The sequence below is a fragment of the Pieris brassicae genome, chromosome 8, assembly GCF_905147105.1.
Source record: "Pieris brassicae chromosome 8, ilPieBrab1.1, whole genome shotgun sequence".
NCBI lineage: Eukaryota > Metazoa > Arthropoda > Insecta > Lepidoptera > Pieridae > Pieris > Pieris brassicae.
In genome coordinates, this window is record NC_059672.1 from 13926756 (window position 1) to 13941324 (window position 14569).

At 33.0% G+C, this 14569-nt stretch overlaps 2 protein-coding genes across 3 annotated transcripts; both read left to right on the forward strand.

Moving 5' to 3' along the window:
• The first annotated feature begins 980 nt into the window (after positions 1-980).
• LOC123713863 (protein suppressor of white apricot) lies at positions 981-9074 on the forward strand. Its single transcript, XM_045667758.1, has 14 exons — positions 981-1294; positions 1898-2067; positions 2147-2307; positions 2805-3021; positions 3234-3298; positions 3500-3713; positions 4053-4226; positions 4548-4805; positions 5176-5916; positions 6527-6657; positions 6837-6927; positions 7167-7212; positions 8132-8167; positions 8567-9074. Exons 1-14 carry the CDS (start codon positions 1107-1109, stop codon positions 8856-8858), a joined length of 2784 nt encoding a protein of 927 aa, XP_045523714.1. The 5' UTR covers positions 981-1106; the 3' UTR covers positions 8859-9074.
• Positions 9075-10007: 933 nt separating this feature from the next.
• On the forward strand, positions 10008-14565 carry LOC123713866 (inositol oxygenase-like). 2 transcript variants are annotated; one of them, XM_045667760.1, is made up of 7 exons: positions 10008-10101; positions 10366-10543; positions 10769-10977; positions 11747-11883; positions 12350-12484; positions 12704-12799; positions 13710-14565. In XM_045667760.1, exons 1-7 carry the CDS (start codon positions 10093-10095, stop codon positions 13816-13818), a joined length of 873 nt encoding a protein of 290 aa, XP_045523716.1. In that variant the 5' UTR covers positions 10008-10092; the 3' UTR covers positions 13819-14565. The 2 variants fall into 2 exon arrangements, with proteins under 2 accessions (XP_045523716.1, XP_045523717.1); XM_045667761.1 differs by having other exon boundaries at positions 10072-10101; positions 10369-10543.
• The last annotated feature ends 4 nt before the right edge of the window (positions 14566-14569 follow it).

A 14569-nucleotide genomic window follows, 5' to 3' on the forward strand; every position in this document is an offset into this window, starting at 1 on the left:
CCTCCTTGTTTTCCAAATAATGGAATCCATTATTAATGGTCACCTCTTAGACAACCACCAACCAATATGCGATTATCAGTATGGCTATCATCGTAGCCGTTCAGCTGGTGACCTTCTTGTATACCCTTTACATAGATGGACAGAGGCAATTGAGTCTAAGGGGGAAGTGCTTGCATATCGAAGGATGTTCAGTTTTGCGGTCTCGAGGGAAAGGCTAAGTTAGTTCCAAAAAGCTTGGTGTGCTAAACATGGCACAACGGTAATTCACTCCAAGCCACCGCTCGCAACTGTATAAAGTACAAATTCTGCCCCACATTGAGTACTGTTGTCATTTTTGAGCGGGGGCTACCGTCTACCTGCACCTTCCTCTTGAACCTTTTCACCAAATAGTGGTTCTAATCGTCGACGACCAATCCCTATCCGAGCGGCTTGATCCCTTGGCGTTGCATAGATACGTGAGGTCACTCTGCATCTTCTATTACATTTACAATGAATGGTGTTCAGAGGAGTTGTTCTAATTAATACCTACATTTCAATTCATCATCGGACGTGGAAGAAGAATACGAAACTCCACTAGTATCACCGCAACTGAGCGCTTTTTAAGGCACTATTTTGCTGCACCACAAAAGTATTTCCGAACTAATTCTTTATACAGGTAACGCAGTCACGTGCTCTTTAGCATTGAGAGTGTCCATGGGCGGCGGTTATCACTTAAGCCTGTTTGCCCCCAGTTCTATAAAAAAAAAATTCCTGAAGCTTAACTATTTCCAGACAATGACTAAATAAAATGACGTAAGTAAATAAAACACTCCTTCATATCCCATAATTTACTAGGCCATTCAAAGTCCAAATACTAAAGTGCTAAATATAATAATTTAAAAAGATTCTAAAGTGTGGTTGAAATCGTAATCTATGCTTTAGAAATGTCAGGTCTGTGCCCTTGTTCTGTAGGTCCGTGAGTCTGTGACTGGTGAGAATTACTTGAAATTGAAAATGAGATAGAACGTATAGGTGTTAGCTATGCTACTGATACTGTAATACTTAGCATAAAAAAATTGTTTCTTAGTAATTTGCAAGTTCTTTTGAATTAAGTATATTTTATTAAAATGTCTTTAAAATGGACTGGTAGTGAAACTGGTATTCTGCGAAGAAGTGATTTCAAGGAGAAGAAAGAAGAGCTATTCGTGTTCGGTTATTCGTGCAAATTGTTTCGAGACGATGAAAAAGCCCTGCACATTGATCAAGGAAAACATCTCATACCATGGATGGGGGATGAATCTTTGAAAATCGACAGGTTCGATACGTTTTTTTCTATAAGACTGCTAATTGTGCACTAAAGAGTTATAAATTATTAAGTATCAGAACAATATTAAATTTTCCGAAGACCATAAGTATTTCACAGAAAACATTAGAAGTGATGGTGTCGACATCAAGACGAAGCTACTTGGTCGGTGTCGTCTTCGCAATAGTTATGGTGACTTCACCTTGTGGTATGTATACACTGAAAAGGTTCATTGCGTATGTATTCTGCACAAAATTACAAAGTCAAGTGTGCTCTCTATTGTAATATCATGATAGTATTAAGGAAAAATTTTAATTGTAAGTACTGAAAGAATAACAGAGTGTAGTACTATGTTTATGTTTTTTTTTTAATTCCAATAGACTGACTGAAATGTCTCAACGTTTTTTGATTCTCTTTTCATAATGTTAACTAATTCCTCTGTTATTTATTCAAACAACAATTGACATTGAAGCTGCCTGTGATCTTAATAGAGACAATAAGTCAATAGTGATGACTATTTGAAAATAAACAATATTAATAATAAATGTTAGGCAAGAACAAGCCTTTGAATTTGCAACAACACATGGTGTAGTCTGAGAGATTTTACATTGACAGGTATGATGCACGAGGAGCCCTACATGACCTGACTCCCCTTGAGGCCCCTCCTGGGGGATATGACTGGAGAGTTGAACTCACCAGGACTGAGCTTGACGTGGAACAGCTTTGTGATGAAGAACGCTATAGGGCTCTACATACTGATGAAGATGAAGAAGAAATGTACAAAGGTAATTATTACTGATAAATTTAAAAAATATTTTTTTTGTAATAATTTTCATAGACCATAATGTTATAATTTTTTAAAAGAGGAAGAATTAAAACGCCTACATGCAGCTGGTTATGGACAAGTGGGCTTCAACTATGAGAGTCACCAGAAACAAAATACAGAACCTGAAACAGTGGAAATTGAAGAACCATTTATTCCACCTGAAGAATTCAAAAATTTACTACCAATAGACATTGTTTTGGTGAGCATAACCACCACATAAAGTTTATTTATAGTTTGTTTTGGTCTTAAAAGTTAGAGCCTTTGGCTTAGCCTTAGTATGGAGGAGGATAAGATATTTTCCGGATATTCTTTAAAACTAATAAAATTTATTAAAAATGAAGTTACACTTTATACCACTGATAAATTTAATTTGTATAGTTTATTGGTTATACTATTCTCCATTGGGTTACTTAGTACATATGTATTATATATCTTAATAGTAATGTAATGTGATATTTCCTTATTACAAATCTTACTTGTTAGTGTAGTAAAAGGAGTTTAGTAGGAAATAGTGCAATATTTCTGTGTTTTCACTGATTATTTTTAATTTATACTTCTTGATTGTAATTGTTTTATGTTTTTTATTGTGCATTATCAACTACTAATCTAACTGGGCCAACTACAGTGCTATTTAACAAAAATTGTAATTATAGTTTTATAAAAATTTAACCTTACCTAAGTTGTATATAATTTTAGCCAGAGACACAGAAACAGAATGCAATAATAGAGAAGACAGCAAATTTTATAGCAACGCAAGGTGTTCAAATGGAAATATTGATCAAGGCAAAACAAGGGGACAATCCACAGTTCAAGTTCCTTAATAAAGATTCTACATTACATTCATATTACACAACACTTATTAGTTTATGTAAAAGTGGAAAGTGGCCTGAAAAGAAGCAAGAAGCCGTTGAAGGTATCAAAGTTTTCATTATTCTCTTATAAATATGTAAATAGTATGTTTCTAGCATGTGTTTTTTCAATCAGGAAGTAGTTAAGTAATCAAAGTATGTAAAGTTGTATGATTAAGTAATCAAAGCAAATGATTTGAATCATAAATTTCTAATGAAATATTTTAATAGTTTCTAAAAATTAACATTTCTAATATAATTATTGTTCATTTTTTAGAAAAACAAATGGAAATGCATGATGAGTATTTGCACCCCAGTCTGGCATCAACTATAATTGAATTGGTGAGTGGCTTTTAGTACACAAGGCTAATAAACATTCCAGTATTTTTATGAGACAGATGTAATGTATGATGTACATTGCAGTCAATTAAGCAAATATTTGCAAGCTTTACATTGGAGGGTTGTTTGTAATTTAACTTTTATTATTATACACTAGGTATATTAAAGTGAAACTGCTTTTGAAGTCATGTTTTGCCATTTCAGGCACCATCCATACCAAGCATTCAATACAAGCCGTCAGCAGATTGTGATTACACTATGCTTATATCAAAAATGAGAGGTGAGGCCACCTTAGATGAACAATATGCCCCAGAATTAGCACCTGGAGAAGTTGCGCCTCCAGGGACAGAACCGCTCCCGCCTCGGAGCAATGCTGAAATCTCAAGAGCACCAGTGATGTATAATCAAAATAATCAAGGTATGTGTACAATACAATACAAAAAGTAGAGACACCTCGTGTTTTTTTTTCTTAAAATACTAATCTATTTTTTTCTCTGGGAGTCATATATAGTGCTTACTTACTTGCTTAAGGGCCTTTTTGTAACAGCTTCAGTCTTTCAAATTACACAATTCATAGTTGGTTTCAGTTTTTGTAGAAGAGCATCCACGGTATTCTAGCACATTCATAAGTTTTATTAGTGTGCTACATTGATCTATGAACAGAGCTTTAAATTATTCAAACATTATTTTAATTGCAGAAATAGTATTTCTTAGTTATATAAAAAGATACTTTTTTATTAAATATAATTCTTGACAGCGGCGCTAGCCTATCAGCAATACGCAGCATACTACCACCAATACATGGCACAGGTACAGGCGCAGGCGCAAGTCCAATCTCAAGAAGCGGTGGCGGTACCTATCGTCCCAGCCAAGTCCACTGGCCTCAGTCTCATGAGACATTACAATTCGGACAGTGATAGTGATGAATCAGGTCTTTATTTTTTTAAAGGATATAATTTGCCACATTCACTCAGGAATTCATGGTAAAGTGTTAAAATATTGTCAAATGACTATTGTTGTTGTGTTGGTAATATAATATGTAATAAAATATTTCGTTATACTAATTAGTTGAGTTTTGAATGAGCTTTATTATTAGGAGGAGGAGGATTTGTAAATTCTGTTGATATAGCTAAACTAGTACTACTACTACATGCTAAAAATATATAAAACATAGATTTGGCTAATTGTATTCTGTTCAATTTTTAATTAAAAAAAAATCTACTTTTATACTAAATAAAGATTCTCTATGTAGATTTCGATGACTCATCGTCCAGTGACAGCAAAGACAAGCAGCCAATAGTAATGCCGCCGGATGACGTCATCGTCGTCATTGACAAAATGGCGGCCTATGTGGCGCGAAATGGCGATGAGTTTGCCAACATCGTGCGTGCTAAGAATGATCCCCGGTTTACCTTCCTGGATCCTGGACATGTCTTTCATCCATATTATTTTAAACTTATGCAAGAGAAGAGGGGGGTTATTCATGGGAAACCAAAGAAGAAGCAGAAAGGTTAATCTTTAATATAAATTTACTTGCTCTTTTAATAAAAACTGTAATAGTTTTCAATCACACTTCTTCACATCATAAACAATTTGAGAAAAAGATAGCAGTACTGTACTTAAAATAATATTTTTGTAATTGGACTTATGAAACACAAGATGTTTTAAGCAAGCCCTAAAATTTATCTTACTGTGGTCTTCCTAGGAAAGTTAAAAATATATTTACCTTCAGATCTGCTATCTTCATTACTAGTAAACAATGTTAAACTCGGAGCCACTTAATTATTTTTAATTAATCATGCATGAACAAAAAAGGCATCTTAGGAAACAATTTTTCTTGCTTTTAGTCTCCATTAAGATGATGTAAATGTTCATTACAGCACCTGTGTCCTTCTCAATAAAGAAACACAAAGAACCAGACCCGATTCTACCTAAACCAGCTCTTCCTTATGAGTCAAGTTCAGAAGATGAAGAGAAAACAGATTCACAAAATATTGCAGAAAACAAGGAAATTAACATTCCACAAACAACAACACCAAATATGCCACCTGTAATTGTGTACAAAATGGAAAGTGTTCAAGCAAACAGTCTTCCTCAAGTTAGGGCTATTGAACAATTACCAATTAAACGAGTTGAACCACAACTTTCCACGCAGCCAACTGAAATCAAACCACAACCTGATGAAATATTTCCAGAAATATTACCACAACCAATTCTTGTAGAGACAACTAAGGAAAAAACGCCTGATCAGGAATTTAAAGAAGATACAGGAGAAACAAGAAAACGGGATAAAAAGAAGAGATTAAAATCTGAAAACAGAGATTATCGGAAGGATGAGAGGAGAAGAGAAAAAGATTATAGACGAGATGATACCGACAGACACGAAGAAGATAGAAGAGACCGGGAACCTAGGGAAAAAGAGAGGAGGGACAGAGACACTGAAAGAAGAGATCGTGACAGTGAGGTGAGATACAGAGAAGAAAAGGAAATAAAAAGAGACAGTGAAAGGCATCGAAAAAGACGGAAACGTAGTAATGAGAAAGTGGACTCCGAGATCATAACTTTGGAAGACAATTCTGATGATATGATTGATTTGACTGGTGATTTGTCTGATGGCAAAGGTGAGTAAAAAAATATATGCAAATACTTTTATCTAATTTCATGACTTGCTTCTGTTCTGGCATTTATTTTGCTCATAATAATTAACATATTTGATGTTGTTTTTATATAAACTGCTGAATACATTTTCTCTAATCGGCCGTACTATTCTACTAACGAGATTCAGATCAGAATCAGAATAAAATCAGATCTTTATTATATGCATTCCGATTAGATATATGTATATAAAAATCTGTGCGTGTATTTATAATTAAACTCCTCATAAAGCACCGCATCGATTTTGATGATTTTCTGTATGTTGTCAAGTCGATCGCTAATGGTTCAAATTATTAGATGATTATTTTGGTTCAAGGTTTTGTTTTAACACGTACACTACAATGTCCGTGTTTCCGTTAGTATTATATATTTTATTTATACTAACTTAGTAACAGGTAATAATTAGTTTAATATCAAGAATAACAATGCTTATAATTTAAGGATTTAAAAAAAACTCTTCGTATTTTCGGATTATTAAACATTATAGCAGAAACTATACATTTCAGAAATCGAACAATATTGATAAAGGTATTTAAAAAGAAAATATTTTTTAACATATATTTTATACATTTTTAGGTGAAATAGAGTCAGAGGGAGATAAAACCAAACAACTGGAAAGAAGACGTCGCGCGGCGGAGTTTCTTAAGAAAGTTGGGGTTGATCCAGCTGCTGCTGCTCTTCCGACTACTTCGCTGGCTAGTGCTATGGTTTGTACATTGTTTTGTAGTTTGACGTCTGTTGCCTACAGTGATAAGCAATTTCCATCATCATCTAAATTGATTCTAGATGCTTTAGTTTGATAAGCTTTAGTTACATACGATTTTTATTTCTACATACATTATACAGGTTATCCAGGTTAAACTTTAAAAAATATTCATTCGTGCAGGTTGACACATTGGAATCTATAAGAAAAAAGAAGGCAGAGGAAGCAGAGAAACGGCGTAGAAGAGAAAAGAGAAGGAGGCGAGAGAAATATGGTTAGTTGATTTATCGCATTTAAATATTTTTTTATTTTTTGTATTTATTTAATGACAACAGAATTTATTCATAAAGATGTATGTTAATGTAAATTGTAATTGCTACAATCCATCGATTACAACTAATGTTTTTTTATTTACATTATTTGACTTTTGTCATATATTACAATGTAATTAAAAACCTCAATCCAAGTTTCGATTTCGGTCACTAAAAAAAATATTTTTTTATTTTCTTTCAGAAAATGATGAAGAGGATCGCCATAGAAGAAAAAGAAAAAAGAGCAGGTATATATATATTCTTGATAAATGTTGGTATTTTTAACATCATCTGGTAGTACTAAGCTTATTTGAAAAAAAAAATATTGCAAATATGGTTATTTTGAGTAAAATTGGTATCACCGGTATTAAGAGTACTCTCTCCCACTCTCCCTCAGAAGTAGAGATATAAATGACTAGCCAGAAACGTTTATGGATTCTTTAAATGCAGAAATTTTATAAAATATTTCCAAAGTTTAATGTCGAATTCGTATTCATAGGAATATCTGGATTTGAATGAAATATTTGTCAGAGACAACTGAGTCTAGCAAAGAGAAAACGATATGATATGAAAAGATGTGATATTTATGTGTATATTGAAAGTAATATGAGTGGCCTGATACTGTTATTTTCCACCATAACAGTTCCTAACCGCTAGTTTGATAGAAAAGAAAGAGAAAGAAAGATCGTGCGCAATGCACGCAATGGATATACAGTCAAAACCTGTTATAACGACATCACGTGGTCGTAAAAACTGATAGTCGTAACAGCCAATGACGTTGTTATTATGTACAATACAATAGAATTCAGCCCCTTGATTTTGGTCAATATAACCGGTAGGTTGTTCAAAACGATGTCGTCGTAAACGGTTTTGACATGTAACACAAATAATTTTCTCCAAAAATGATCTCGAAACTTGTATAACAGAAACCTATATCTTTCATTAGCGATCAAAATCTCAATAATAAGTTTAAGGACAGTTCGAAAGTCAACATCGAAATTGCATAGAAAAACGTCGGGATCCATATTCGTATATTATATTGAAAGTACCTCTGTACTTTCAATAGCGAACGAATTAAAGCTACCGTACTTTTACGGTAGCTTTAACTCTTTTCTTTCGTTTTAATGAGTATATTGACTTACATAATAAATGTAAATAACTTTTCAGCAAATCAACGGATGAGGACGAATCGGATTATGATTGGTATGTTTTATTTTGTTGTAAATTAAAAGCAGTTGAAATTTAATTGTTTATAGTTTCCTTAAAATACTTAAGCGAATACGTTTAAGTCGTTACGATTAACTGACAATTAGCCAAATGATTTGGATTTCGATTCTACAGAAACCTTACTACCAATGTCTTGGCATGACTCACCCAGACTCGGTGCACGCTTATAACATCTCTCGGACACACTCTCACGCACTCATACACTCACGCATACTTAAGGTCTTACACGATTTTTTGTTTAACTAGATTCACCTATACCACACAGTCCCTAATGTGGACCACAATTCGTCATTACTACCAGTTGTTGACTTTTCTATAGACATACCTTTTTAACTTTAATTATGTAACTTACATCAGTATATTATTTCCTTTCAGTACCAAAAAACGCCGGCGCAAAAAAGAGAAGAAGCATACTTCAAAGGGTAAGAGAAAGGTAAAAGAAAGACGACATGAGTCCGATTTGGAAGAAGACCAACCGATCAATATAGATCTTACCAACACATTAAAGGAGCTAAGAAACGCCTCTCCTACGAAAGAGTTGGAGTTAAGTGTTGATGCGAAAGAGTCAGAAGAAAAAGTGGTCAAAAAGAAAAAGGACAGAGAGTACAGTGAGGGAGAGTGGTCAAGTGACAGTGAAGAAGACTCTGAATCTGATGGTAGTGAATAAATTAAGATACATATTAAAATAATTCTAATAATAGAAATTTATTATTTTTATGCATTTTGGTGAAATATAAACTGATGTATAATATTTTTTTTATAATTATTAGAATTCAAATGTTTTTATATAAATTCAACATGTTCTATCAAATTAAAAATGCGATATTTATAACAGTTTCAAGGTGGGTTATTTTGTTAATCAGAGTTGTAAATTATATTTTATTTTGTACTATAATATGTCTTATTTGATGTACTATTATATAAATAATAAATTACAACCTTAAAGAATAAAGATTATACTCTATTTCTAGATTTTTATTACTGGTAATAATTTTTATGCTTAAAATGAAGCTATGTTTAAATTAATCTAGCGATAAACACGAATCCTATAGAATATAGCATTTTGCCATAGATAAGATATCAGATAAACGGTGATCCGTAAATCTTATAATCTAGTATTATCCTTTTGTTTATCCGAAAGTCTATTGCAATTTATCAATTTTATAATGGAGTTATCATGACACGAGGATACTTCCTACGACTTTGTAATAGTTCGCGGTCATGGACACCTTGCCATCTAAATTCGACAAGCAGCACTTTAAGATTACCTTCTGCAGTAAAAATATCTTAATTACAAAGAATTTAAATTCAGAAATAGATAATGGAGCTTACTAAACTTAAAAAAAATATAATATAAAAAGTTCTCTTATGTGGATTTCTGTATGTTTCAGATCATCGCCATGTACAAACGATTTCTAAAAAGTTTTTATTTAAGCATTTATCGCAAAGGGGACAATTAAAAAATAACAGTTTTATAGATGTAAAACTTATAATTTTAATTGAAAGAGCTTCTCAATTCCTCGCCACCCATTTTACTGTGCCTTTTTATTTACACAGTACATACAGACTACGTCAAATAATTAAAATTATCGTAGTAGTTTGTAATCGACCTGAGAGCGAAAATTTCTTTAGTCGTGTTTTTTTGTTGCAAAAGAGTTTATATATATTCAAGATTGGATTATAGATTTAGGGTTTTGACACATGAATTATTTCTAGAATGTTTCTAGGTTCGCGTATGCCTCCCCTTGTTTATATCAATAGTGCCGAAAGGTATTAAGATAATCTTTGAAATAAAATTAATGCTATGTCAATAGATATCACATGAGTGATATATAAATGTAACGAGATGGCGTCTTATTTATTGGCGAGTAAAGACTCGTTAAAGAACACGACATAAGAAGATGACGGACGTAAGTACACCTATATGGTTAAAATATTTTTTTATACTGGTTTAAGATATAGCTGCTTTTAGATAGAAGCTATTAGAACTTAAAAATACTTTATAGTGTTGCTTATTATGGTATACCGATTTTAAAAGATTTTTTTTATTACAGTAATCTTTTAATTCAGATCAGCAACAAACTACTAAAACTTATTGGTTAAAAAAATACTCTAAATCAGAGTTTCCCAACGGCCCACGCAAAAAAAAATTATTAGCCAAATATTTTTTATAGAAGGGACCCGTAGTCATGATTGATCCGTCGCAGTTGTTGAGACCGGAACCAACATTTAACGACAAGCCAATCCAGGCATACCGTGACTATACCATTGATGACACAGATCCTATTAAGGAGCGCGTGCGCAGAACATACTACGCGATGCACACCAAAATGACCGTTGATCTTGCTAAAGGTTTATTATACATATATTTTTATATAAATATGATTATTATATAGATCTTTCGTGTTGGTACCTTCAACCTTATTTAATTTATATTTTGTTTTTTTTTTTAAATTTGATCATGCAGTATGAAGGTCAATATCGCTACAGTTTCATCATAGAGAAGTATGTCTTCATGTGCGTTGAATTATGAGAATAATTCTGACATAATTTCTATTCAAAAACATTTTGTAACAGAAAAGCGTGAGAAATGGTTAAAATTCAACCACTTCAAGGCGACTGTGAAAGAGGCTCTTATCCGTCTCAACGAGGTGGTGGACGAGTCTGATCCCGATCTGGACCTTCCCAACATAGTACACGCGTTCCAGACTGCCGAGAGAATTCGACAGGACCATCCTAATGATGACTGGTTCCATCTCATTGGCCTAATACATGACTTGGGGAAGGTAAACGTGAATAAGAGAGTAGCGTGATTGTAGAAATCACTGGATTTCAGAGTCGCGCTAAGTATGTCATAAACGTTTTGATTGGACGTACGCTATATAAAAGTGTCCGTTCTGAATCTTATGGGGCTCCTTCACAGGCCATGTTTTGCTGCAATTGATGGCTGCAACACAGTGGCCCGGCAACATTGCAAACTATAGCAGCCACACTATGCAATATTGCAGTAATGTCTCGGCCATATAGCCAAACATGTTTTTATAGCTACTTGTGGCCGATATTGCCCCGATGGGTTGCCGAACGATCGCTAAGCTATTTATAGCAGTTGAATCCACTGAAATATTGCACAGCCAGTTCTATTGTTGTTTCAGTTACTCTCTTTGTTATGGCACAGTATCCTTTTTTACGCGACATGAAGTTTGCTATGAGTGAAGTATGCCTGTTGTTATATTCTGTGTTTTGCACCAGCTGCCTTTTGAGCTTAGGCTACTACTAAAATTACTACTACGTGGCCTAAGGAGACAATTATTGATTTCATTAATGAAGTACATTTACACCCTGAGTTGTGGAACATAAAAACCGGCATTTACAAAGATAGGAATATTAAAAAAGACGCATGGAATAAAATCGCTGAAAAGTTTGGCATCACACGCAACGAGGCTTACAAATAATATAAGCAGCTGCGACAAGTGTGATTTCGTTAAAAAAAACCCCGTTTAGAAGCCCCATTGCCTTAATTAGATTAAGCCCTCATAAGTATTTTATGTGGATTAGGTGATGGCGCTGTATGGAGAGCCGCAATGGTGTGTAGTAGGAGACACGTTTGCTGTTGGTTGTAAGTGGGCCAATGCCATCGTCTACGGCCCAGAAAGCTTCAAAGATAATCCCGATACTTACAACCCTAAGTACAAGTATGTACCCAAAAAGAGAATTAATTGAAAGTTATAAGCCCGCTCAAGATCTATTATTTATTTATTTCGTAATACTACGTCTTATTTCGTTAACAAAAATCTTATATAATTACAAACAATTTCACAAAAAAATAGATTATAAGCACCGTCGAAGTCAATAAAATGATTACTCGAAAGTAAATAAAACTCTTTCTTCAGGTGCTATGTGATGCTAGTAAAGATAGGTACGAACATAATAAATTAAAATAATATTGCTCTATAGCTAAGAGTTCTCTGAACCAGGAGCGAAAAGACTACTCGTGACACTTAACCTTTATTACCATATTCGGTTTATAGTTTTTTGTGTGCGCAAAAGTGTAAATATATGAATATTACCTATTAATACAATGAAGCATCAGCTATTTCGCAAACCAAATATGACTGTTCCTTCTTATAGTGTGTCAAAAATGCGATATTTTATTTCCAGTACTCCACACGGTATGTACAAACCTCACTGTGGTCTGGACAATCTGATGATATCATGGAGTCACGATGAATATCTGTATCAATTTCTTAAACACAACAAGAGTACGCTGCCTGAAAAAGGATTGGTTATGATCAGGTACATTATCCCAAATCTGTCAGATTACAGTTCTCGGTTATGGAGTGCCAATGCAAGCGTTAACTAAAATCATATGTATTAACCAAATTGCTATGAAACTGGAGGTATATAATGCTTTTCCACGAATGCACATTTTTGTAACACAGACACTTAAGTACAAAACATTTTCGTATAAGTGTTTTGTACTTAAGTGAGGTTAATAATTTTAACGTTTATTAGGTACCACTCTTTTTATCCATGGCACTCCGGTGGAGAGTATCGCCACCTTACTAACGAGAAGGACGAGGAAACACTTAAATACGTCACAGAATTCAAGTAAGATTTTAAAGAAAATTTCTTAATTATTGTTTAGGCTAGTTTATGTTTTATGTACCTAAAGATATCGGACTGCAATTTTTCTAAGAACCTGAGACGTATCACAGTTCAAAATTAATAACCACTCAAAACATTCTTATTCTTAAATAATAAATCAAATTATTTTAAATAGATATCTAGAAGCAATAAAAGAAGTTAAAACTTGTCTGTCTTCAAAATGTATGAATTTTCTATCGAAAATATTGTGTTAGGAAATATAAGATATCGAAAATAGGTACTTTGGAAGAAAACATGAATGCAATGAAACACTATTTCGCGGCCACGTTCAATTGACGCTATTTCTGTCCCATTATAACAATCGAGGTTGTCATTATCAATTGTACATAATTTATTTTTCCAAAGCTCGAATAGATAGAGACCAAAGGTTATGGCAAGCGTAAAACGTAAAGTGTGATTATATAGTCAACTTTTTTGATTTTGGATGTCTTATATGAAATCGTCGGAGTTAATGTGCGACACTAGCGCTAGTACAATATTCGATCGAAAACACTTCTATACTATAATTATAGTATACTATACTAAAACTTCTATACTTATTATCTATATATTTACTATTTTACTAGCTATGATTATAATGGACTCTCTACGTCATTGTGGCCAAGCCCTATTGGGACGGGGCGATACTACATAGTTTGTCTATAGTAGACAAACTTAAACTCTGATGGAACGAACGTTCCTCTCGACCGGGATATCACGAGAGTAGCACAAACTAATTGACGTATTTATCCAAACTGTTTAAACACCGTCAGCTTTCTAACTTAGGACCACCGAGAAATCTTAAAAAAAAATTATGCTGTATTATTAATGTTAGGTTTACTAGTTGAATAAAAAGGTTATTTTCTTATTTTAGTAAGTACGACCTCTACACAAAAAGTGAAAAGATACCAGACATCGAAGCATTGTGGCCGTACTACGAGAAACTTATTGAAAAATATATACCTGGTGTTTGCGAATGGTAGAACTATTAATTTTATTATATATGGGAATAAAAAGTATTGTTACTTTGAGAAAATATTAAAATAAAGTACCACCAAAGTATTTATTACTATGTAGTTATTTATTGGTAATTACGAATTGAGTTATAATTTTTAATGGTTGTTGTTTATTAAGTCCTAATTACTATTTTCGTTTTATCTAGATTAATTAACATCTTCCTAATGTACATTAAGAAAGTGTTAATTAAATAAAAATAATTAGTTTGTTATCAATGGATTATGATGTAATTACAGTTCAATTATAGAAATTAAGAAAATAGTTACAATAAAGGTAGTATACGATAAAAAATACCCTTTGATAAATAATTTTATGATGCTTAACAGATTCGTTGGTACTCTATAGTGTATTCAATATAATATCTTTATTATTTTATCTCAATTCACGTAATAATGTAATTATGTATATCGTTATTACGTTTTATTATTTGCGGTAACCCTGAACCTTTAAGATAACCATAATAAAGGTCGCATTTGTTTATGATTTTTTTTATTTGGCAAAGTAGTGTAAATACTTCTTTAATTGTTACAAATCCGATAAACAAGAATGTATAAATATACCACGAAACACATTTGTATTCCTCAAGTAACAATAGAAAATAAATCAGACAAAGTTAAGATTATATCATTGATAAAGTAGTTCTATGCATATCTATTGTTATGTTTTGAAAAAGCAAGTTTCGTAGATAATAAAAGATGAAAGCACCAATAAACCATA